The sequence below is a fragment of the Aphelocoma coerulescens genome, chromosome 1A (genome assembly GCF_041296385.1).
Source record: "Aphelocoma coerulescens isolate FSJ_1873_10779 chromosome 1A, UR_Acoe_1.0, whole genome shotgun sequence".
NCBI lineage: Eukaryota > Metazoa > Chordata > Aves > Passeriformes > Corvidae > Aphelocoma > Aphelocoma coerulescens.
Genome location: NC_091014.1, coordinates 34,466,828 through 34,491,905, shown reverse-complemented (window position 1 = coordinate 34,491,905; position 25,078 = coordinate 34,466,828). Strand labels below are relative to the sequence as shown.

The 25,078-nt window shown below is 42.6% G+C and overlaps 1 protein-coding gene and 1 long non-coding RNA gene across 10 annotated transcripts in view; one reads left to right on the top strand and one right to left on the bottom strand.

Moving 5' to 3' along the window:
* On the top strand, positions 1 to 25,071 carry LOC138100550 (uncharacterized). 2 transcript variants are annotated; one of them, XR_011146853.1, is made up of 5 exons: positions 1 to 85; positions 2,125 to 2,183; positions 3,490 to 3,532; positions 4,237 to 4,327; positions 24,470 to 25,071. It is a non-coding gene; the product is annotated as an uncharacterized lncRNA (long non-coding RNA). The 2 variants fall into 2 exon arrangements; XR_011146850.1 differs by lacking the exon at positions 24,470 to 25,071 and adding an exon at positions 6,196 to 6,277.
* SRGAP1 (SLIT-ROBO Rho GTPase activating protein 1) overlaps positions 8,770 to 25,078 on the bottom strand; it is a 145,649-nt gene continuing 129,340 nt past the window's right edge. For 6 of the 8 annotated variants that reach the window (XM_068998347.1, XM_068998354.1, XM_068998379.1 and 3 more), the window contains exons 17-22: positions 21,709 to 21,933; positions 20,511 to 20,590; positions 12,067 to 12,247; positions 11,368 to 11,502; positions 10,896 to 11,241; positions 8,770 to 9,147 (exon numbers count right to left, since the gene is read on the bottom strand). In XM_068998347.1, coding sequence (XP_068854448.1) covers positions 8,770 to 9,147; positions 10,896 to 11,241; positions 11,368 to 11,502; positions 12,067 to 12,247; positions 20,511 to 20,590; positions 21,709 to 21,933 — 1,345 coding nt within the window. Of the gene's footprint in view, positions 9,148 to 10,895; positions 11,242 to 11,367; positions 11,503 to 12,066; positions 12,248 to 19,044; positions 19,946 to 20,510; positions 20,591 to 21,708; positions 21,934 to 22,989; positions 23,069 to 25,078 lie in introns of those variants that run through there. The other 2 variants (XM_068998397.1, XM_068998401.1) reach the window with 2 other exon arrangements.

The following is a 25,078-nucleotide window of genomic DNA, read 5'->3' as shown; positions in this document are numbered from 1 at the left end:
CTGCTGCTTCCTTTCCCTGCACACCCTATCCTGGCAAGGAGGATACCCTGCAGCAAAATATCTTCTGGCACTTGGGTACATGAGAGTAAGTTGGACCCAGCTCATTGCCTCTTTGGCTGAATCTTTTGTCCCATATTTTTGCCACTCCAGCATAGAACCATCTTCTGCCCAGTTTAGGAGCATCCTGCAATCAGGTCCTTCCTCTGTCAAACTTTGCCCCCAGTAAAGTCCCCAGAGGTGCTGGGCAGCATTTCCCAGAGACAGGAGTGAATTACAAATGCCCTGGAGAGAAGAGCACCGGTCCCACTTCAGCGCTATCTCCACAGAAGCAATGAACAAACCTGATTATCCCCCACTCTTACTCAGACTACTGCAAACAACATTGGAAAATATTTCTGCACACAAGCATAACCACAGACTGATTTGTATTACCTTTTGCAGAATTGCAGCACCTTATTCTGGAAGCATTTCTGCCACATACAAATGGGGTTTTTCCCCTGCTTGATGTGTTTTATTTGATACTGGAATCCTTCCTTTAGTCAGATGAGACATGACTGTTCCCAGTGCTTTGAAAAGTGGATGCAGTTGGGAAACTGGGCCACTGCAGGCACTGGAGGTACTTGTGCTGGCTTTAGCAAAGAGGGCAAAGACCCTCAGGGATGCTGTCTGACACTTGGTAGCCTTGTAGGAACAGCACAGGTGACATATTTACCTCCAGTCCTCCTCCAAGAGAGCAAGGTGTGGACTGTCTCCTACTGAATTTAAGTGCAGCTTTACTTTGACCATGACACACGGGATTCAGAGTGTATTAGAGGAGTTGTATAGATTTGAATGCTCTCACACTTGGTCTCCTTCAGGTTAACAGAGGGGAAAATGTCCCACTGATGTTGTGATGAGCAGGGGTGAGCCCTGGAGGTCGCAGTGCAGGGACCAGGGTAGTGCTGCTACCCTGCATGGGCACCTTCAAACGGGGCTCCTTCTGCAGCTATGTCTGGGGCAGATGCTGCTAAATATGTAAGCCCTGAGCAGAACTCTTTATTTATTTCACCAAGAAAATAAAATATTGGGAAAAGTTAAATTATCTGCAGGAATTACCTTCCCATCAATTTTATTAGCTAAGAATGAAAAGCACGTTAAGCATAACTGAATTATTCTATGACTAGCGTTACTAATAGATCTCTGGAAAAACTGAGTTTGCTTTGAGGTAATAAAAAATGTACCTGGTACTGGAGATGTGTACACAGAATTTGTGTTGAAATGCTGGAGCCTGCTGGTATGCTTATAAAGCAGGAAAAAGTTAACACAGTGAAATGGAAAACACCCAAGCTGATGGCATGCAAACAGAAAATCAAGTTATTTCTATAGAGGCCAAGCCAGACACCCAGTGTTACAATTCAGGTAGAGAAGAAACTCAAGGTTTTACATAAAAGCTTGTGAATGAGCTGCTGCTTCCCTGAACATGCACATTTTCATGTGCGCAACTCATGGATGTACATGGATACCAATGGCATTTAGGCCTACAGGACATAAGAAATCATATTAGTTCCAAACTTCCAGTGTTTGACAAAGTTAATTTTTAATACTGGGAGAATTTTGAAGGCCTGAGGTGCAGTGACAGCATTGCTCAGGGTCTGGTTGGAGAAAGCTGGGCAGAACCTGCTGTGCTGCCAGACTGGGGTGCAGGAGGAGGGTGGTCCTGTGGGGGTGTGAAAATGGGCGTCCCTTCAATGGGGGTTCCCCAGGTGCTGCCCAGGGATGGAGGGCTTTCCTCCTCCAAAGCAGACCACATTACCATGTTTTCTTAAGCAGAAATAAAACATGCAGCAGGAACTTTGCAATGTACCTGTCCCAATGCTTTCAAGAGATGATATGAGCATACATATATATTTATTTGTTTTTAATTTGTAATTTGGTAGGGGCACGGAGGAGTGTTCAGAATTAACTACATGATTTAGCAGCCCCAGATTAGCCACATTTCTATCTCTGATTGTAATCTTGTGTGTAAACTGATTTTGTTCAGAATAACTTTGACTTAGCCGTAAAATAAGCCTTATGATATGTGTGACAAATTATAAAATGGTCTTCACACTAGGTCTGAAATTAATTTTTGACATATTCTTCTAGCTTTCGGGAAAAAAACCATTTAATAGCTGAGAAAACTGAGTGAAATTCATCTTAAATGTGTGAGTATTGACAAATAAACCTGTTACATTCACCTTGGTGCTGTTTGCTGGAGGTGCTGGAGTGTTACTTTAATGTCTGTCTCAGAAAAGATTGTAGGCAGGTAAAAAACCCAATTAAAATATGTGTTGCAGTGAGTTGTTAGGTACTCAGCAGTTCTGTGTCAAAGTTGTGAAGGATTTTATGCATTTTCCACCTTTAGCACATTTATATTCTCTACTCATGACTCTGGTAACAATATCCATGTTAATGCCACTTCTTTGAAATCAAAAACTCACTGCCAAAAGCCTGACCATTTCAATGAGTGTCTCATTCACCTCCAGAGGAGTGCTGGGCTCAGTGATTTGTCCCTCCATGAACGTAATTCATTCAAATAAATGTAATTCACTATTTTATGTTGTTCTGTCAGTGTTTATAGATGTCAGTGTACACTACTGAAAAGGCACATGGCAGATATTAAGGGAGGAATCGATGTACTTCATGGAGATGAGAACAGGCAGGGTTTGATTTTGGTTTATCCACGGTGCTGCACTCAGTGCAGCTGTTATTGATTTTGATCCCGCAAGTATTTGACCTCCTTTGTATAGCACAACTTGTCTATATTTTACAGCTGAATTTTTTTGCCTTGTGCTTCACATTCATATTCCATTACTATGCTAATTTAAAAAAAATCAATGCAGTTTGTTAATTAAGAAAAGGGAAATCCTCAACCTCCAGTCTGAATCACTAAGCTGCTCTCATGTGTCTGCAGTGACCACTGTGGCCTGACCCCGCTGGGAGATGGCAGTGACACAACTGGGGATCACAGAATCATAGAGTCATTTAGGTCAGAAAAGACCTTTCAGATCATCAAGTCCATTGTTAATTCAGCAGTGCCATTGCACCCCCAAACCACGTCTCCAATGCCACATTTATATGGCTTTTAAGCACCTCCAGGGATGGTGACAGCCACTTCCCTGGACAGCCTGTTCCAGAGCTTGACAGCCTTCTCAGCGAAGGAATCTTTCCTAACATCCAATCTAAGCCTCCTGTGATGCAACTTGAGGCCATTTCCTCTTGGCTTATCACTTGTTACTCGGGAGAAGAGACGGTCATGGGGCACACTGTACTTTGCAGTTGTGGGGCAGAGGCTCAAGTGACTGCTGAGTTACAGTAAAAAGTGTATTCCTGCATTTTTAATTTGCATATATGTACTGAGAAAGGTAAGAGAAAACCTGCTGACCTGACCAATTCAGCCAGACCCAGACTATGTCATTTAACTCTATTTAATCCCTCAGTCAGCATCAAATTGTGCATGTCTCCTTCCAGCCCTCGGGCCTGCCAGCTCTCACTGTACCTGCTGTGTAACAAGGTAAGGGAATACAGAGCTCTTCTCTCTCTTGATTCCAGCTTAGTGCCACCACACAAGTTTTGTTCTCACATCTGGTGGGGATGGTGCATCAGGCAGGCTGCTCTGAGGCCTGCCATTTTCTGTTTTCCTTTCCACTGGTTTTGGCCTTGCTGATCAGTGGGATGGCTGGATGAGGGAAACCAAAACCCTGTGCCAGGGCTACAGCCCTGCTGGGGCCAGGGCGAGGACTGCCAGGAAAGGGCTGAGGGGTGGCAGGACCTGGGGCTGAGGCCAAGGCGGCTGCAGTCCAGGTGAGCTGCGGCACTGCGGTGGAGAGTGAGTGACACCTCTAAACCATAAGGGCTCCCCGGCAGGAAAAACATGCTCAGGCTGGGTCTGCTGGAGCCAGAGTGCTGGCAGAGACTGGTGCTGCCAGCTGAGTGATCTGCAAATGCCCTTGTGGGAAATGCAAAGACAGGGAGTAGCTGCAGTTACAGTGGCATGTCTGAATGAGTGGTTGGTTTGTTTGTTTTTTAAACAATAATTGAGCTGGTTCAGCTAACTGGGTTTTAGGATGCTAAATTGTTGATCTGTTCGAGCTTTCATATATTATGGTGGGAGTTTTTTCCCTCAAGAGACAAGCCCATGGAAAAAGCAATATTCCTATGTACAAGAATGGTATCTTCACCCCATACTATCTCTAGTTAATACTTTTCTGGTTTCAGTTGTTCCCCATGCATCAGTCTATCCAGACTAACGTCAAGGCTTGTCCCATGGGGTGGCTGAACAGAGCAACTGTGGATCCTTCTGGTCAGGGTAAGTCCACGTGAGCCACAGAGCAAGAAACAAACTGTGTGTCTCTGCCAAGGAGAACTTAAAACCTGGGTGGATCCTCCGTGGTTTCCTTATGCTGTCTGAGGAGGCATTTGAGCAGGCCAGGGCAATGCCACATCCTGGAGCCGCATGTGGCTTGAAACAATGATTTGCAGCAATGGCCTGAGAGCTAAACACTCTGCTGCCACTGCTACTCTTTTTCTGCTCAGCCAATACACTTTTCTCAGCAAAACAGCTCATCAGCCTTTTGCTTTTTGAGCACCAGTAGAGTCAGCAGTTTCTCCACCACCTGCCAAAAGCTTTGGCTGTCTCCAAGAGAGCTGGGCTCCTTTCCACTACGAAAGCTGGAAGGAAGCTAGGAAGTCAGCACAGTGCAACACTGAAACTTGATATTATAAAACAAGAGGAGACTCCTCTTCTTGTGTTTTCTTATTTATTTTAAAACAGATTAAAAGCCACCACATAAGCCCCTCCCCTCACCAGTGAATGATCTGACTGTGGAAATTGGGTTATGCATCCTCTAGGCTGTGCAGGACCTTGAATGAGGAATGACCTTTGCTGTCCCCTCCTGTGTGCCTTAGTCAGCCTTTGTGCACTAGGGGACAAGAAGAAATGCCCAAAGTAGGTCACTGGACGCTGCAGTGCAAAGGCTGCTGCCATGGGCTGATGGATGAGCAGTTGTATTATGGCAGCTTCTCAGCAAGAGGAGTGACAGCCCTGCTGCCTTCCCCCACACCACCCCACACTGCCTGACACAGAATCATAGCATGGTTTGGGTTGGAAAGCACCATCCCCCGCAATAGGCAGGGACACCTTCCACCTTAGGAAGATGATTAAAGCTCCATCCAGCCTGGCCTTGAGCTCTTCCAGGAATGGGGCACTTGTCTTCTTCAGACACGTTGTGGTCCTCAACAACAACCAGGGATGACTGGTTTGGGTTTTTTCAGCAAGGATTGAGAACACATTTCCAAACAGCTCTTCTCCCCCTAAATATCTATGCAGGACAGCACAGCGAGCCTATTTGGGCAGCTGTAGTCCAAGCCCAGGAACTGTCCTTGATAGCATCTGATCCATGTATGGCAGAACATCTCTCATGCAGCTGTCAGCCTGAAAATCACAGACTCCCTGGTCCCTGGAGCCAGCTGTGAGGGTGTGTATCGCCACCATTTCTCAGACATAAGGTCACTGAATATAACCCTTAACTGTGGCACTACCCCCACCCCCTCCCAGCCTGATACCATCTCTTTTGTTCCAAGAAATATCCCCATTTTAAGGAATGTCCCTTTTTTAATTCTTTTTGCTCTATTTTTAAAATATGTAAGCTGGAGTGTTTTATTCACCCCATTTTTCCTGCGGAAGTAGGAGGTGGGGTGGCAGGGTGTTTGGCCAAGTGGGCAGCCAGGGGTTTCCTCAGCCAATGGGAGAAGGATTGACTGCTCTTGATGGGTGCTCAGGCAGAACTGTGTGAAGTTGGTGGCTCTTTTTGACTTTTTGACGAGTCTTCAGGTACAGAAGGACTTTAAGTTAGGCAGTTTCCAAGAACAAGTGCTTCTTCAGGCCAAGAAGGTGACAGCACTTGAGGCAGCGTGGGGTGTGGGTAGCTGGGGGAGGCTGGTGGGCTGGATGCTCCCTTATGTGGGAAGTAGATTGTCAATCCATGTTGGAAGATATGGTGGTTTACCCAGCAAAACTACATACAGAGACAGAACTATCTTCTTTATTATAAAGATACACTATGAGGAACAAACTTGAATGTATACTGAAGCTTGTAATGGTACATGCCAAAAATGTACAGTACTATACATAAAAGTGCATTGTCACAACAGATTAACAGTACATTTCTCTTCCAGAACTGTGGATTTTCCATGTTTTATTTGATCTTCAAGAGTGGAAGGAATGCAATGGGAATGCAGCCATACACAAACAGGAAATGATGCAATGGAAATGCAACAGTACAAGAGCAAAGCTAAAGCTCCTCTAAAATTTAAAGGCACTTTCACATGTACATACTACAGATGTACATTGACACAAGTAGGTAACAGTCAACAAGCAGGAAGCTACCAGTACTGCAATTCATCAAACTTGACAGTAAAGGACAATACTGATTGGATTAGGTGTGCAGGAGTTACCCTTTAGTATGCCTGAAGATGTAGCAGTCTTTCCTGTTACATATCCACTTACTATGCTTTAAAGTATCTATAATAACCATCAAACTACACATTAACTGTGTGAATGCACTAAGAGGATGCATTCACTAAATGCACTGTTTCTAATATTTTCTTTTGCTAAACAATTTCTAATATAAGCATTATGGAGTCCAGTACAGTTATTTAAACATACAAAATTCCCTATGCAATTTAAAGATACAGGTATCCATCTCAATTGTGCCAGGTGGGTTAATTTAAAAATGCTAGACAAAAACTGTATGTAAATGAAAGCTGAAATTCCAGTTTTGTTCCACTGAGTCAAGTAAACTGGGGAACTACTTGTAAATGTCTCTGGTCCCAAACAAGTGAGCAGACCCTACAGACGAGCACTGGTCAGCAGCTGGGGCTGGCCTGGCTTAGGCTCTGGCCCTGGCATTAGGACCAGGCAGTACAGTTGACTAGGATGGAGGTTTGCTGACCCATGCTGCACAGCCCACTGTGGTCGATCAAGACCTTGCCTCTAGCCTAGATGTGTGTGAAGTCTGTGACTGGATTGAAAAGGGTTTGCAAATACCAGCAATAGTTCAGGGCTCAGAGGCAGTTCATGGGGTACTTCTCACAACTGGAGCTTTGCATTGCATCACCTGTCTAGAAGGTGTAAACCAGAGCAGGAATAAATTGCTCCTAAATAACAACAGGAAATTACTCCCGTCACCTCAGCAATTACGTCTATCCAATTTTGTCACTACTCTTCTCCTCCCAAACTCAATTATGTATAGTGAGTTGTACAATTTCAAGCTTTCCAAGAGTGAGATCTTACAGAATATGTGGAAAGACAGATCTTAATTACAGCCAGTTGTATTTCTATAGGTGGACCACAAGTGATTTTTTCCCCCATTTTACTAATTGAAACTTCTTTTATGGATTGGATGTTTGAAAATATGTTCACAGAAATAATATTATGGCTTACTGTTGCAGTGTGCAAAACAGCTGCAGGTTTAGTTCACGCCTAACGAAGTTTAACAACAGAGCACTAAGCAACGTTGACAGTCGCCACTTGCACAGACATAAGAAAGGTACTGATTTCTGTCATTAAAGAAAAGGGGAAGTGGAGGAGAAAGGGGTTATGGAAAACTTTAGTCAGCTTGAATCTAGGCAGTAGAAACTCAGCTGCCTGTCCTGTGAGTGACCCCTGCACCACTGGCAGGGGGTAGTCCCTCTTCAGAGTCCCTGTCTTGCTGCCGTCAGCACAACCGAGCGTTTGCGCTGTGCAAGGCAGTCAGCACAGCTGGGTCAGCTCGAAACTCGGGCTACTGCAACCCATATCACATCCTTAATTGGACACTGAGCAGTAAAGTCAACGGGATACTTCTCTGAATTACTGTGTAGTTGATCCCTTTAATCGCCCCTCACGCTGCCTAATGGACCAACAGGTTCATGCACTCCCCAGAGCCTGGCTTGCTTAACTGTGAACTTCAAACAAATTTAGCTTTTGTAAAAAATGTGGTACCAGGGAATGAAGGTCTAGCTTCATGGGAAGAGGTACACTATTACAGAGGGCTGTAAAAGGAGTTTCTAGATACTATCCTGGAGATGTGCTTTAGTTGTGTTCTGGAATGCTGCTTTGTATCAGTGAGAGCAATGTGATCTCCAGCTCCATCCAGAGCCTGCCTCTAGTGAGACTGCCAACAAGAAAGCTAAAACTTGGTGCCAGTTATGAGTTGTGAGGGTTTGGTGAATTTTTTTTTGGTGTGTCTTAAATAAGAAATGTGGCCTGAGATGACTTAGACATTCCACACACACACTTAATCCTCACATGCTAGATTTCAGTTCTTACTAACCTGCTTGAGATTTGGTTTGGTGACCCAGAAATGAGGGGCTCCATGTCCCCCGAACCCCCTCCCGCCCCTTAGTTTTGTGCAGGATCTGTTATTATATAGCTACAGTAAGACTGTGAAGTATGTTACAACGTGGCAAGCTGTTTGTGATCTGTGTTGGTTTTATTACAAATGGTGCAGCATCAAGTTTTCAAGTAAGTCTATGTTTTTTTTTTTAACTATGCACAATTGTCCAGTTTTTCGTTTAATCGAAACCATACAAAATACAAATGCCCATGTTAATGTAGCTACTTTCAGACAATACATTCAAAAACACTGAAAAACAAAGCCTCTCCAGTTACAAACATGACCAAATGATGTTATAGAGCCCTGACTTCTATTGTTAATCCATCCCTTTCCCTAGCATACCCCAGCTGGACACTGTGGGTGGCTGAGCTGCCTACATTGTGCAAGATTTGTCGGCTGGACCCTGGGAAGGAGGGGAAGGCCCTATGCTAGGATTTGTTTTTGGAAGAACAATAGGTTTTGGCCTAAGAGCAGGAGGTTTCAGCTGCACTCCCATTCTAGGGGCCACCATGGGCTTGAAAGTACTCATGGTGTCACTGGAAGAACTAGTGCTACGGCGGATCTGAGGCTCGGAGCTCCTTAAAACAACGCTGTGGAGAGGGCTGAGTGATTCTGTCGAGGTGGCAGGGGTGGGGGTGTTTTTCATTTGCTCCAAGGTGTCCAACACGACATCAGGGGCGTGTTTGGCCGAGCTCTGCCGCTCCAGCTCACGGAGCTCATTCAGTGCTGTGTTCATCGTCTCCTCGATGTCCTGGGTCAGAGCACAGAGAGAGCAGCATGTCATTCATGTTGCTACTGAATGCAAAGCGCCAGAGGAACAAGGGGGTGGGGAAGGAAATAAATGAATTAATTTCATCCTCTAACAATTATGATACGGCTAAAATCAATTTCCACCAGATTTATTTGAAAAACATTACAATTGACAACATGGCAGCTGTGGGTGGTCATTACAAACATTTAACGTTGTTCACATGAGAGAATCAGAAAAAGGTGTTACACCAAAATCTCCAAGCCATTTAATGAAGTGATTGTCAGGGCAATTGATATTTGCTTAGCAGTGTTTGAGTGGTGAAGATTTCTGTCATTGCTTGGGTACTGACAACTGTAAAGATTTTAGTCCATTTGCTCACTCTTAGCTAACTGCTCCTCTCATCTAAGCCTCAGGTGTTCAGGGTCTGTATTCCCTCACACAGATTATAAAACCTAGTTTTCTAAGGAAATAAAGTTGGTGTGCCTATCAGCTCTTCTCTCCTCTTGTTTCACTGAGTTAAATCTTAAACAGGAAAAACCTGTAAGATATTGTTCAGTATGCACACCTAAGAAAACTGATTTTCTTCTCATTTATTTCTGGCCTGAAGGCTAAAAGAGTGCACCAAGATACTAGCTTACTGCTTTTCAGAGGTATTGAGATATAACTAAGCTTAAAATATCTGGTGTTCCCTGCCTGCTCACAGTGACTTTCACATAGTTTAATCAAAGTTTGGGTTCTCTCACTGCCAAATGATCACCAGTCTGGGCATAAAAAAGAGATACCTTAAGCCAAACAGCGCTGTTCCAGGAAAGCAAATGAATAGCTTAGAATAAAATAAAACAGTAAAAACACCTGCACTTTCTAACCCCAGTACATGGGTACATAAGCATGTCAGTCCCTTCTATTCCTCACTGGAAGCAGAGTTTGAAAGTAAGCATTACCAGTAGATTAAATTTTAAAACTTGAGTGCCAGAGTTATTGTAAAATGCATTTGCAATCATAGAGCACCCTGAGGGTGCCCCTACTAATCATGTTATCCTACCTAGACAAAATGAGTTCTGAAGATAGAGGTATCTATTTACTCAAGAGCTGTTACCAGCTCAGTACAACAGACCAATCTGATGATCAGAAGGCTTCCTATTCCATTCTTTTCACCTCTTCACTGCTAGAAATAAGACTGGTGACTGTTCACACAGGCATAAGATGGCCCACAATTTATGCAGCTGCAATGTCTTGCACATCAGGTTCTACTACATGCATCAAATCAACACACAGTGTGAACCGTATGAAAACTATAAAATCCACAAGACCTTGGACTGTAAATCTCTGCTTGGAATGGCATTGGTCACTACTAGCCAGCCAGACCACTTTTCTGCTTACCATAATACTGAGAAATAATTGAACACTAATTACATGCAAGTCAGAATAAGCCAGCCTGCAACAGAGCACAGCGATCTATGTAGCTGTTGTAATACTGTCCTAGTGCTCTGTATGGCAGAGGCAATTTCATTAGAGTAAAATGGGAAATAATTTCTTTTTATTGCTTCTGCAACGTTTACTCCCCTTTGTGTTTCTTCTACTCAGGACTGCTTAACGCATCTTCTTTCACACGTACTCTGTTTGGAAAGCCAAGCAGGATATTCCCCTGCACACACCTTCCCACCAGTGCATGCGCTCTGTGCTACGCTATTCAATGAGATTTACTCCTCAGAAAATCAGACAGTGCCATAAATAAAAAAGACACAAACCTGAGCTATTGACTCTGGGTCCAGTGGTTTATGGTCATTGAAACCTGTGTACTGACCAGAAGATGTAGACCTTCTAATGGGAGGGCTATCAATCTTCTTCAGTGAATCGTGCCTGCTGATGTTAGTGAGGCTGCCGTGGCCAGGCCTGCGCCGCCGTTCCGGGCTGTCAGCGTTGAGGTTGCGATTCTGAAGGAGGGCTCTGGGACTGCAGTGAGTTGCCAGGCTGGGGGAGCCCAGCTCCATAGCTGAGTTGGAGAGAGGGTGGGGTGGGTGTACTGGGCAGTGGCTGTCACTGCTCCTGCCTGGGCGCCTCAGGGGAGGTGGAGGTTCTGATCTCTTTCTTTGCCTGCACCAGTGAAGAAATGGTTGTAGAACAAGTTGTAGTGACCCAGCATGAACATGTGGAGGAGTAATTACTGTGTTAGCTGAGCTGTGAGCAGGACAACTGAAAACATGTTATGCTGAAGCTTACCTTCCTAAATACACATCTGAGTGACGGTCAGTAGGAGAGTTCATGTCCTTTGATGATGACTTGTCCTCAGTTATGGGTCCGCTGCTGGCCTCACTGTCTGCTTTTTGGCTCAATGTATCTGAGAAAGTATCATCCCTGAACAGAACACCAGTAGCGAGATGAGAAGTCAGTGAGTGAAGTGTGACAGAGCACCTTGGCACTCTCAGAGTTTTAATCCCCTTAAGGAAAGCAGGCATGTTATAATGCGCTACAACCCTTGCACATCTCCCAAAATTGTTTATAATCCTTCTGTTTACTGAGCTCTTTACACTTGAGTGTATGTAACCTTTCTGTAAAGAACTTTGTCATCCTTGGCAAAGCACATGCTTAATACTGTAAAACAAGAGTTCAGGGCTGCATTTCCCCAGCTCTTGCTATTTTGAAGTTAAAAGTCAGTAACTGCTACAAAGAGACAGTCAAATTAAAATAGGTGCAGCAGTATCTGTCTCTTAATGTTCTTGGAATGTATCCATAGAAGTAGCTTAGCCTAGTAGTAGTTTTTGATGGAGCTGTCAATTTGGGGCAGTAAAGACAGGTATCCTGCATATAAGGCAGATGTTTAATCTATCTGACCCTTCAAACCACTGACCCATTTGGAAAATACTGCTAAGTGCTTCAGACTTTACACCCAAGAACCCAGTCACACCAGACACTGCTTACATATCCTGCACCACTATGTACTGGTGAGGGACAAGGCCATCAATTCCATTGTGCCTTCCTTCCCACCAGTCTTCAGATGCTCGGTGATAGAGCAGAAGGGAAGCTCCTTTCTTGAAAGAGAGTTCTCGTGCAGATCTTCCAACATAGTCAAACTTGGCAATAGCTTCTATGGGCTCGCACTCTGGGTGGGAAGAACAACAAATATCAGATTCCATAAGGTTCATTTTGGTTTCATAAACCCCATCTTTTGCATTTTCTCAGTGCTCACTCTGACAGAGATCAGCCGAACAAAGGCAGACTTCAGGCAGTAGTTACAATGTGTCCCTTACAAAGAAACATAATCAATCTGTGCCCCAGGTGTGAAACATCTGGGTTGCTTCAGGAACTGCAGAAAACAACAGCATACTCAAATATACCAACAACTGCCTTTGGGAGAGAGGCCTCTGCCTCCTGCTGGAAGGGCTCCTGCGTGGCTGGAGAGTGGGATGGAGGCCAGGCAATGAAGACTTCCGAAAAGAAAATAAACAAACTCAGATGAATAACCAAAGGCCCAAGGAACCAGCGTGATAAGGGAAAAGTAAAGAGGAGTGCTTTTAACATCTGCAGTAGTAAAGGAAGGAAGACAAGATTAGCCTGTGCATGAGTAGGGATACCCTGCCTAACTGGGCCATGGGATTTCTGTCTTTTACGTGACGAGCATGCAGACCTACTGAAACCTAGTGTTTTACGCAGCCCCGTGCTTTAATCCACTTCCTTAATGCCTTTTTGGAGCAAGACACATGACTCCAGACCACAGGGACAGTCCCTGTGTGGCCTCAAGTTGCTTAAAGCCGCTCTGCCTGCTCCAAAATCCTGAGCTGCCCTGGTTTCTGCAGGGGAGGCCAGTGTTTTCTGAAGCCAGACACTGGCTACAGCAGTCCTGGCTAATGCTCTGTCAGAATGCTGGTAAATTCAGCCTTACGCCTGGCAATGGGCTCCACCCCGTAACCTGCACTGGGATGGAGACCTACTGATGTCAGCAAAGGGGCCCTGCAGGTATGGCCAGAGCTGTGCCCGGGCATCCAGCAAACAGCTGTGATTTTAACCACCTCTTATTTCTTCTGCATAAAACCAAAAGCACCTGAGCTCCAACAGATTAAACTTTGTCATCAAAGTCTCAAAATATAAAGAAAAAACTGCGAAGTACAGGTCTAAAAATCACATACTTTGATGATTCCAGTAACTCAAGAGTCCCTGAAATTACTAATTTCTTTACAAAATTAGAGCAATATTTAGATGGAAATTAACATCTGGGCTAATGACTAGCTTAGCAACTTTCTGTCTGGTGCAAATTAGAATTGCTGAGGTTGTAATTCCCCAAAGAACCAGGCTGGTAATGAAAGCCACTGTCCCTTTATGACAACATTTTGCACAGGAATGACTTTTTAAAATTAACTTCATTCTACAGTGTGAAAACATAATGATAGCACCTTTACTGAGGTTGTAGTTTGCAGCTCATTTTTTTAATAACTTGCCCAACCTGCAGAAGGCTGCTGCTTCTGCAGTCACGTTAAGAGTTCCTGTCGGTGACAAACTGCAGTGTGTTTAGAAGCTACTAACTCAGAAACTTTACAGAGATGGAATACAGTGATATGGGGAATTCACTGTCACAAACACAAAAGTAATGTATGGTGGCAGACATTATTTCAATTATATAAATACAAAAAAGAACCTAGCAATAACAGTATTCATTCCTGAAAATGCATCCCTACTGGATGGCTGTAGAGGACCCTATTATCTTTTTTTCTCTTTTCTCTGTCTTCCTCCTCTCTTTCTCTCTTTTCCTTTGTCTCGCAGCCCCTGCTCTGTACCACTGACACAGCAGCACCAATGCAGGATCTAAGGACTGGTGTTATTTTTTGTTTTCTTCCCTTGCCTTGCCTGGGCAAAGCAGAGCTATCATATTCTACCCCATACTCTGCCTTGACGTTTGTTGTGGGAGGGAAGAGCTTGTGAGCCAGCACCTTTGAATATCAGATGTACTGTGGCTTGTGAGTCAGCACCTTTGGTTGTGCGCTGTGGGAGTTGAGAACTTACTGAAGTGTACTGTACAAAATTAAGGACTTGTTCACCTCCACTCTTGTGGAAGTCTGTTGTAAGACATTTAAGGGTGTGTTAGCCAATACCTTTTGAGTCTAAATATAGGGGTGGTAGCCAAAGTTATGGTGACTGTACAATAAAATGTAAGAGTTTCCTGACATGTGTCCAATGTCTTTGTTCAGCCTGGTGAGAATTTATAACAAACATCACGGCCCCTATGAATGTCTCACTCACCTCACCAGCATTCCCTTGTGCGTGAGGGTGAAGGGTTTCTTGGTTTCATGTTTTTAAGCAAAGAAAGTTGACATAGAAAGAAACATTCTGGAAAACTGGGAAACCTCTAATGGTGGTGTGATATTCTGGCATGTTACCCTGTTGTCATTTCTAGATATTCTGTCTACAGTCTCGCTCTAACAGAAAATACAGACACCACAAAGCTGATGCCTTTTCCTGGTCTTAAAATCAAGAATGAAACATGGTTAGAAGGGAAAAAGGGATTTTACCTCTGTATTTATTTTAAGGATCCTTAGGTGCACCACGTCCAGGTGGAATGCGCCGAAATGCACCCCACAGTGCACACATACAATCGATTTGGTATATCATTATAGGCCTTACTAATTAGCAGATCTATCAAACAGTCCCCAATGAGAGGCTCGAGTGAGCCCCCCTCCCCAAGGAACCTTCCCCTGCATGGTTCTATCTTAGTTTACAGAATGTGTTCTGGAGAGGACCTTGGGGTCTGGGGCATTCTGATCCCTAACTATGAGGCTTCTAAGATGCTTAGTCTCCTAGCTTAACAAAGTAAGCCTAAGAACGTAGGCTAAAGCCCACTAAGAATACAAAAGCTATAAAAAGATATATAAAAGGCGTATAAAAGGCAAAAAATCATCATGGCATCAAAGTGACTATAAGGCACAGAAAGACACTACTGCCAAATGAAAAGAAGTAAAACCAAACATGCCTTTCTATCTTGCAGTGTCTTCAAGAGGGCAAGTATGCAATCAAAAAGCAATAATGTAACACCGACAAAAACCCACAGTTCTTACATGTATCATATGCATGGCTTGTGGAGTTTGTTGTAAGAAGGAATTACTGGAATCAGGTAGGATTGAAAACGAGCAGACATTTGTATGAACACTCTGTTCTCAGACTGCAGCTAATTTATGGGTTATGGTAGAGTTGGTCAAGAATTCAGAAATAAAATCTCCCAGGCTTCAGAGAGCCAGTCACTCACTAACATGTAATACTTTAAAATGTAAAAAAAAAAAGTTAATCAAACAAAAAAATTCTACAGTAAGTCATAAAATCCCGAATTTCCTGCACATATTTTCCTTAGACATTCTCCACAGTTAATTGGTAATGCTCATGAGTACTGGGTTGATGGATAAACCCCTACACTGATTAGCTATGGAATTTCCTGTTTCTCTGCTAACTTCAACAGACCATACAGTAACCCACAACTGACTATACAGGTATTTTTATTTACAAATTAGTGGACTAAACTAGAAATAGTTCTATCTCACTCAGTGGAATTATGCTAATCTAAGTGTGGTGTGCAATGGGAATCTGTTCATTGTATCCTTCTACCACCTGCAAGACTCACATAGTTCCTCAGAGGTCTGAATGATGTCGTCCCACTGGAACCAGCTGTATGAATTGTTATACATAATGGATGTGACTTTTGAGACATGTACATTAGATTGCCTGGGCAACAAATCCCACCTCCTCAGGAGGAGTGTGCAGTAGATTTCACACAGATTTTGTAAAAAGGACAAAAAATAAGTTCAGACAGGTTTTCCTATAGTGAAAGGGGTGGGTTTTTTTCTTTATACACAGGTAACTTTCTACAGTGAAAGGGGTGTTTTCTTTATACAGAGAGACAACTTTCCTACAGCAAACAGTACTGAGACTGCACTTAAATAGTAATTCACCTTGTTACAGGTCAAGCTTTAATAGTGAAAACCAAAGTACCATGACAGTTACTCCTAGAAATAAATGCATTTTGGAAAGTTAAGCCATTTAATATCAAGGTTACTGAATGACAGACGAGTATTTCCAAAAAGCTAAAGCAATGAAAGCTAAATTTGGGATCTGTAACTCAAATTCTGTGTGGTACTGAATGTCTAACAGTAGAATTGACAGCTCGGAAGGAAGTGTAATTGCACTGTTCTGTCCATACCTGCGGGCATTCACCTAAAATAGCGAGAAGTATTTGATGACATACAGGATCTCACCAGCTATCATCTCTAGTGAATCAGGCAATGCTAATGGAAGTGAAAAATTAGGACAAACTGAAGAACTGTGGGAAAAACTGCTGCTCAGGAGAGCAGAAAGGCCAGAAGAAACTAAGTGTTAGTTTTAGTTTTGGGACCAACCAGAGTGCCAGATGAAGACCTAACCCCCCTACAGAGGTGATGGCACTGAATTGGTACTGGGCTGCCCTCTGTGCCTCAGGGCACAAGGAGCTAAGGAAAGGAGAGGACACCATCCCCTGCCCTTTTTCTACAGGAGTTGCTGTTGCTCTGCTCTGTACTTCCTCAGTTTTCCCAGGGGTACCCTGTCTGTTCTTGAACTCCCCAGGAAGATGCTATCTCCCTATTTCATTATCTTCTTCTGCATTCCATCAATGAGTGGTTTTGAATAGAGTGGTTTTGCAGTTTCAAAGTCCTGTCCTCAGGACAGCAGTTCTCTGATTGGGAAGAGCAAAAGCACAAGGTGTTGCAAAGTGTTGACAAAACAGAATTTGGCGAAGTGTCGATCACAGCATGCACTACTGAAGGGCAAGAAAATGACTATGTGTTGGGAATACAACAACAACTTACAGTTCTGACATGTCCCTCTAAGTTTTGTTTTCAGCAGAAATACCATCTAAAGTTTTATCCTAAGTTTATGAGATATCTATGAGGAGTATGGTATTAATTTTATGTATGTTTTCCTAGCAGAACTCCATCTGTCTAACTTCCTCAGGAAATGTTTACTTCCTTTGCAAACAGATCTAGTCACCCTTTACCATATGACTCCAAGAAGAACAAAAAATCTCTATCAATTTGAAGGTAAAGGAAATAGGCTAACAGCTGTTTCAGTAAAACATGAACAATGTCCTTTGAATCTTTACTGCAGAGACCTTTTCAGGTAAAGGTCTGTCTGCAGCAAAATTACAGATAGGTTTTTTTTGCGTCTCAGCTTGAGTACAAATGTTCTGAACTTCACAAATTAAATTTCATTTCCAGATTTAGGAGAAAGGAAAGACTTATCTGTTTTCCTTATCAGGATACTTTCTGCACATCTAGAAAAGCCTGAAAACACCACAGTAAAATGCAGCTCCTTCCCTTTTCAGTGATCAACTGAAATACATGAACACCAGTAAACTTAGGGGAAAAAAACCACAACAATTTATATGCTTAAAATAAAGCAGTTACGAAGTATTTATATGCTCATTTACATCTGCTAGTCTTTTTCCCCCCAATCTACTGCATTTTATCTCTGCAGACGTAATTTAATTTTCAATTTTTAAAGTCTTGTTTTCCAAATTGTAACGAAACTTTTCTAGCACTACTGACACAGCCCCTACATTTTTTCTAGAAGGCAAAGAGAGAGCCACTTGCAGTTTAACTTTATAGCAACAGTAAATAAAAGAAATCCTTTTGGTTTTGATTGCAACCTCTGGATTATGTTTCAATGACCCTGTAATTCCTGTGGGGTAGGCTGCTTAGTCTTACGTATATATACAACATTTTAGCATAAAACTAGTAAGATTTTCAACATGAAAAAAAACCCTCAGCACTTACAGAATCTGCTTCTTCCATGTCCTAACAGAGGGAACCATGTAAATACCACGTGTCCGATCAATACAGCAGCAATGCGGCACCTCCCTTTCTCTCTCTCCACATTCAGCTGGTAGTGATGCATCCAGCTTATAATCAATGAATCAATCATATTAAACCCCCAAAATACTCCAGACCCTTTAGTAGAAGGGTTTTTTTTTATCCATCACATGTCAATCAGTGACTCGCAGTTCAATAAGCAAACTGAAAAATTCTCACCTATCCTCATTTCCGGTCTAAGTAATATTTTATAAAAGGAACTGTCCAGAGCACAAACACATGAATGTATGTGCAAAGAGAGAGTCAGTGCATTTAATTTAAAGTCTGTAACCTACATTAGAAACGTGCATTTACAACAGAAAGCCATATCCATGGAAAAAATGGGCCAGAGCTTGCAGGTTGGGAGTTGAAGACCAACAGTTTTGGTGTGCGATCCAGGCTTGTTAATCTTCAGCTTTGCAGTAGTATTTACCTAGCTTACGAATATTTTTGTGCTAACAATTATTTCTCTGTAAACACAAATGTCCGCTTCCTTTTGGCACTGAATTAATTAAAAAGATGTGATGAGGCAACTAGAATTAAACTACTGGCTGATCTGGTGAACAAAAACGCATGTCTTGAGCAGTTAAATCTCTTAACAGAACTTTGTCCTGTTGACAGGTACTCTCTTCAGGGTTTGTCTTCCCCAGTGACACAGTCATAACACAAGTAATACTAGGACAGGAGTGCAAAACTGGTATAACAACACAGTGGTGGGGTAGAGCCCATGATGATCAGGCACAGATGATGCATCATGTGATGCCACAGTCCTGCTCCTCTGGATCCTGCTTTCTTTGGCATGGCTTTGAAGTAACTGCTTTTGATGGCTGCTGAAAAGCTGCACTTCTCCATGTCCACTTGTGCCTTTGTCTCTCGGTTTGGTCATGTGACCCTGAAGTTGGCCCCAATATATTGAACTGCACTTCACTTGTTCTCTAAATGAGAGACAGGTGGACTTCCTCAGCTTCCACTCTTGCTTCACACCTCCAATGGAAGAAGGAGTTCTTCTAAAGTATAGCTATACTGTCTTGGAAAAATAAAGTGCAATTATGAGTTTGTTCACACTGTTTAGAAGAGAAGCGTTGTAGAAAGATGGTGGGTTTAGCTGTACAGAGCTGGTGAAGAGGAAGCCATGCACAGCTTGTCTCGTAGAGCTGCTGGTACTCCCTGCTGCACAGGCATGGCTATACACCCAGGCAGAAGATCAAGATTTCTCTCCTACCCTCAGTTTTCCCCCCTTCTGTAATGTCTGCCCACCCAAATGTCCCTTCTCTTCAAACAGCTGCACTGACAGACTCTGCCTGCCCCTCCTCACCTTGGCAAAGGCGAAGAGACAGACAATCTGCCACTGACAGCTTGCGTACGTGACAAAGCAGACGGGTACAGCAAGAGTGGAACTATTGTTTACTTTGCTCTAGTGCAATGGGACCAGTGCAGCCAGGTTTCCTATACATACACCTTCCGGTTTCCCTTCCCTAAAGCAATTGTCCCAGCTCCTAAACAGTATCCCTTATGACACTCTTTAAAAAAAAAAAAAAAAAAAATCCTTTTCTGCTGTAGCTCTTTTCCTCCCCTTTCCTCTGCTCTGTCTGTTCCTCTTCCTTCCTCCACACATCCTCTGAAATGGACAAGGGGAAGCTTTTGTTTCTACTGCTGCTAAGTCCACGTGTGCTGTTTGCTCTGTCTAGGTTGCCTGCTGGCCACAGAGGCAGTGAGCTCACAATGCTGCTCTTCTCAGATTGTTATGACAGAATATCAGAGTGTTATTCTGAATCCTTCATCTCTAATGGGCTACTAACTCTCACGAAAATAGTAGTTATATAACAATTTTGAGAACTCTTTTCTATCTGTTAAATTTGCTTGAAACTTGGCAGAAGTTACTGTGAGGGACATCTGAAGGATGGTCAAACTGTCACAGTCGAATACACCTTTATGACCTGGATAAAAAGAATTAATATAATAGAGTTGCATCAATTTTTTCATGGATACCTCTCATACCCAGAAGTATATGTGATCGATATTTACAGAAAATTACTACTGTTCAAAAGTTTCACTGTGGGGGATACACACACATTTTTCAGTTGCTATAAATCCTTTAGAGAGACTAGCTTTAAAATTCAAATAAAAATAGAGGCTGAATGGCAAATATTCTCTAGCTGCAATATTTAAAGGCACACTTTTGAAAAATTTAGTTTTTGTAGACAAAAGAGTCACTAAAAATGTAACATTATGTCAGAAGATAATATGTGCTGACTGAAATAGTTTCTCTCTTGCCCTTCCTGTGACTGGGCAAATCAGGAGAGAACAGGAAACAGCTGGTCAAACACAGATGAATCAAGAGTGCAAAAGCACACAAACAGAGATTAAAGATTTGCTAGAGAACACCAGGACTGAAATCTCCTTCTTTCAAATAAGACACAATTAGGAAAGGAAGACGGTCTCCTGTGTGGAGCACCTGTAGAACTCACCCTCATCAAAGGCATGGTAATGTAACAGACTCACCGTCTTCACTGGTGTGGGGCTCTGTACTGGCATCCTGGTCCACCTCGTCTAATGTACCATGTTCACTGTATGGGCTGTCACTGGAGGCAAGCAGAAGGTTGAGCAGAGAGAGGAACCACAAACATCAAGAAATATGCCACCTCCATGAGATTATTTTAAATTATTTTAATAATGCTCATATTTATGTGCAACATAATTATCCTAGTGTGCTATGGATACAACATTAATGAAGAAGCCTATATATGTTTCCTTGAAACAAAATTCAGATATTAAGAAGCCCTCAGAACATTTGAATCCTTTATAAATAAAAAGTGTGTTCGCTGTCAAGGGAGTGTCCTGGTTTTGGCTGGGATAGAGTTAATTTTCTTCCTGGTAGCTGCTACAATGCTGTGTTTTGTATTTAGGAAGAGAATAATGTTGATAACATACTGATGTTTTAGTTGTTCCTGAGCAGTGTTTACACTGAACACCTCACCCCACCTGCAAGCAGACTAGGGGGCACAAGAAGCTGGAAGGAGACACAGCCAGGACAGCTGACCCCAAGCAACCAAATGGATATTCCAGACCACATGGTGTCATGCTCAGTATATAAACTTGGGACAAAGCTGGTCAGGGCTGCTGCCCAGGCCCTGGCTGGGTATCTGTCAGGGATGATGAGCAACTGCATTGTGCATCACTTGTTTTGCATACTCTAATTATGGTTATTTGCCCTTTCTTTTCTGTCCTATTAAACTGTCTTCATTTCAACCCTTGAACTTTACTTTTTTTTCCCAATTCTCTCCCCCATCCCACTGTGGGGGGAGTGAGTGAGTGGCTGTGTGGTGTTTAGCTACCTGCCCAGTTAAAGCACAACAAAGAAAAGAAGCAGGCATCATAAGGTGAAATTTGATAAGGTGGTTCACAGCCAAACAAACAATTTCCTACCTGTCTGTGTGCTCTGCACAGTACACCCGGAATTCTATCTCTGTCTGGCTGAACACAAAGCAGCTTCCTCCACAAAATGTAGTAGGAAACCTCATAATAATTGCCTTTGCTTCACTTTTTTATACTTAACACTTTACTGTGTGGACCTAAATGCTCTTCTCATTTATCTGCATACTTCTATTGTGCACAAAAGGAATTCCGTATCACAGCAGTTATCCAGATAACCGGCCCAATGATTTTGTTTAGGAGACAGAAGGATAATATTGTGACTTACCAATAGTCATCTCCAGCCATGCATTTTTCATACACTGGTCCATCAAGTTCTTTCACATCTGGAAAAATAGCCTCATGATGGATGATGATAGTTTTGATTATTTCATTCACATGTGCCTGGCAAGACACCTGGTCTTGTATGTCTGGAACAGGCATCAGGGTTGGCCCAAAACAAATGGCCAAGTTGTATGGATCCATCATATTTTCATCACTGTACTGTGAAAGGCTGTTATAACAGAAAAATCAAGAAAAATTGACTTTTCCACTGTGACTAACCTTATTCTGAAAACTCTAGAAAACTTCTTTTAATCACAACCTAGAGATTTCCTGTTCTCATTGACAATTCCACATAAAGTAACGGAACAATAAAAAAGATTTCTTCACTATAAAGTGAGTTTATACCACATATTTATATGTATATGTATGTATTCCCATGCCACCACGTTGACTGTATGCTGACTTAATGGGCTAACATCAACTGCTGCTGCTTCTATGTCATCAGTACTCCAAGTGAGCTGGATGCAAAGTGGGAATACATTTCTCACTGGATCTTGGTGCATCTTTTTCAACAGCTGGCTATGTAACTTAGGCAGACCGAATTGTCTTCTGGAGGCAACTAAGTTCCTGGATCTGGCAAAGGCTCTTGTGACTTCTGGTTTCTGTTTTTACCATACAGCCTGAAATTCCTAAGTACCTTGCCTTCTGCCCACAAACTCCTACAATAGTTTCATTATGGAAGTGTCCAAACAAAAGGCTTTCATTGTTGTTATTAATCAACTTTTGCAAGCTCTCCTTTCTTCCAGAAAATGCAATGTTACTAGGTTTCAATTTTGAATGAGAAGTTGCTATCTATTCCCTTGTTTAAAAGCATTGACATTTTTACTGGAAAAGCTGGCTTTTGAATGGTTCTATGTGGGGCCAGTCAAACAGAACCTGAAGTGCTGGGATGCCCTACACTATGTCATCCTGCGCTCTGAAGCAGCACAGGAGTTCTGATGTCTGGTTCTGTTCAAATACAACACCATATTCCCTCTAGAAAGGGAATTTTAGAGAGTGTTTTCCACGTACAAACAATACATATGCATGAGGCAAACCTTCTAAATTACTACCCTCATAACTAGCTTTTAAAATTGTGTTCGCCCCTTTCTTATGCCATGATTTATTATCCTGTCCCGTGTGTTAACTGGAGACCTCTTGTTCTTCTGATTTAACAGGTGGTTCAGACTTTATACGTGCAAAACTGTTAAAAAAGATTGTAACTATAATTGTGAAACGTGACATTCTGCTGATGGCTGTTAATATGCAGTGCTCCTCAGGGCTCAGTAGCAGGGCTGGTACTGTTTAGCATCTCCATGAATGACCTAGACAAGGAGATGGAGTGCACAGTCAGCCAGCTTACAGATGACACCACGCTGGGAAGGGGGCAGTAAATGTGCCACCATAAATGGAATTCAATCAAGTTCAACAAGGATGAATGCAAAGTCCTGCTCATGGGATGGAAGTAATTCCACAGCATTTGGGGCTATATTAGGAATAGAAAAGCTAGCAGGTTAAGGGAATTAATTATTCCTTTTCCAGCTGGTGTTTGTGAAGTTGCACATGAGGTTCTGTGGCTAGTTTTGAGAGACTGACAAACTGGTACAAGCCCTTAAAAGGACTACTATTGAGACGGCTGGGAAGCTGAAGCATATGGGTTATAAACTAAAGCAGAGAGAACTGGGTTTGTTCAGCCTTGAGACAGGAAGGTTACTGGAGAATTTAGCTGCAATCTCCTACTATATATGAGATTATAAACAAGAGCAAGACAGACACAGGTGCAAAGAGATGAGAGGCAATAGACATAGCAAGGGATATTCCAATGAAAGCAGGAAAAGATTTCTTTACTGTAAGAGTGACCAAGTACTGGGACTGACTGCCTGGAGAGGCTGTGGAGTTGCTGACATTTGTTCTTGACTGGCCAAACCCTTGAGCAACTTGATGTAACTTTAGAGCTTTGAGCAGGAGGCTATACCAGGTTAGGTCTGCCATGAGACCTGATGACTTCATGTGGCCAAGCTGGCATAACTGCATATGTGAAAAGAAGGATGGGATTTGCAGGAAGTCAAATAATGGGAATATTTTTCCTGTGGATGCACCAGGAGCAATTTGGAGGCAGTGAGGTATTTAGTCTGCTTTCCAAATTGCATTCCTGTGGAGAGCACAGATGTAGCTAATGTGACCACATAACAAGTACTGGTCAATCTGTATGTCTCTGCAGAGGAGAAGCTGTGATGTAAGCCTTTAAGACATTTACATGGTGTCATTTTTGGGGGATAGATTCAGTTCCAAACGAGCAGTTATTTTCATAAAACTCTAGACCTCTGCCCCTCTCTTACATACTTCTTGAAAGTGGTTCAGAAATTGCTAGAAGAAAGGAAACAGGAACATCTGTGACTACAGGCATGAACAAACAACCCGGCTGCAAAGACCCTGTTTCTATAGGAACAGACAGGCTGGATGAAATGGGGAAGGTCACAAAGACAGAATGAATCAGCAAAGGGGAAATTTAGTAAAAAAGAGGAAAAAGGTGATATGAAAACAGATGTAACAGGAAAAACAGACAAATTGACAGCAGAAAGAGAAAAGTCAGAATCAGGGCAAAGTGTACATAAACAAAATTTTCTGTGAAACCACTGGGGTCAGCAAGACCAGAGAGGGCCATGAAGGACTGGAGGGAGAAACAGAGTTCAACTGCCCAACCTGTCTTTCATTTTCTCTTACAGAATGAAGTTTTTTCTGGGATGATGACGTGAACAGTGTTCTCCCTCTCACACAACCCTCCTTCCAGCCTGTGTTCTGCACTGTGAGAACCAAGCTACTCTGTATCAAAGCATACACACTCGTAGCCCTGTTATCAGAAAACAGAAGCAGCAAGGTGAAGCCTCACCCTGCCAGTGCCGAGCATCAAATAGATAGCTTGTAGTGCCTGTGTTGCTTGAATATACTGGGGTTTTCTCCCATCAGAAGAAATCAGCTTGAGATATGGAAAAAAATGTATTTTTAAATTGCATAAACTAGTTTTAATGTAGCTACAGTTTGTATTTGTTATTTTTCTTACAGGCTTATTTTGTTGTCAGCTTTAATGCTATAGACTGCATTCCCCATTTCAGACAACACTTTAATCCATCTAGTTCAATTCTGGACAAACGGAATTTTAATTTGAATGGAATCCAGTGTTTTCATTCTATTTTCACTGTCACTTAGAAGATCATCTTTTGTGTTAAATGGAGTCTAAATGTAAATTCTACATAGAGTATGAGTAAACCTAAAGAACTTCAATACCAGCAAAGGAAGGCAGATAAAAGTACAGCACCTGGGCTAAGTATAAAGCA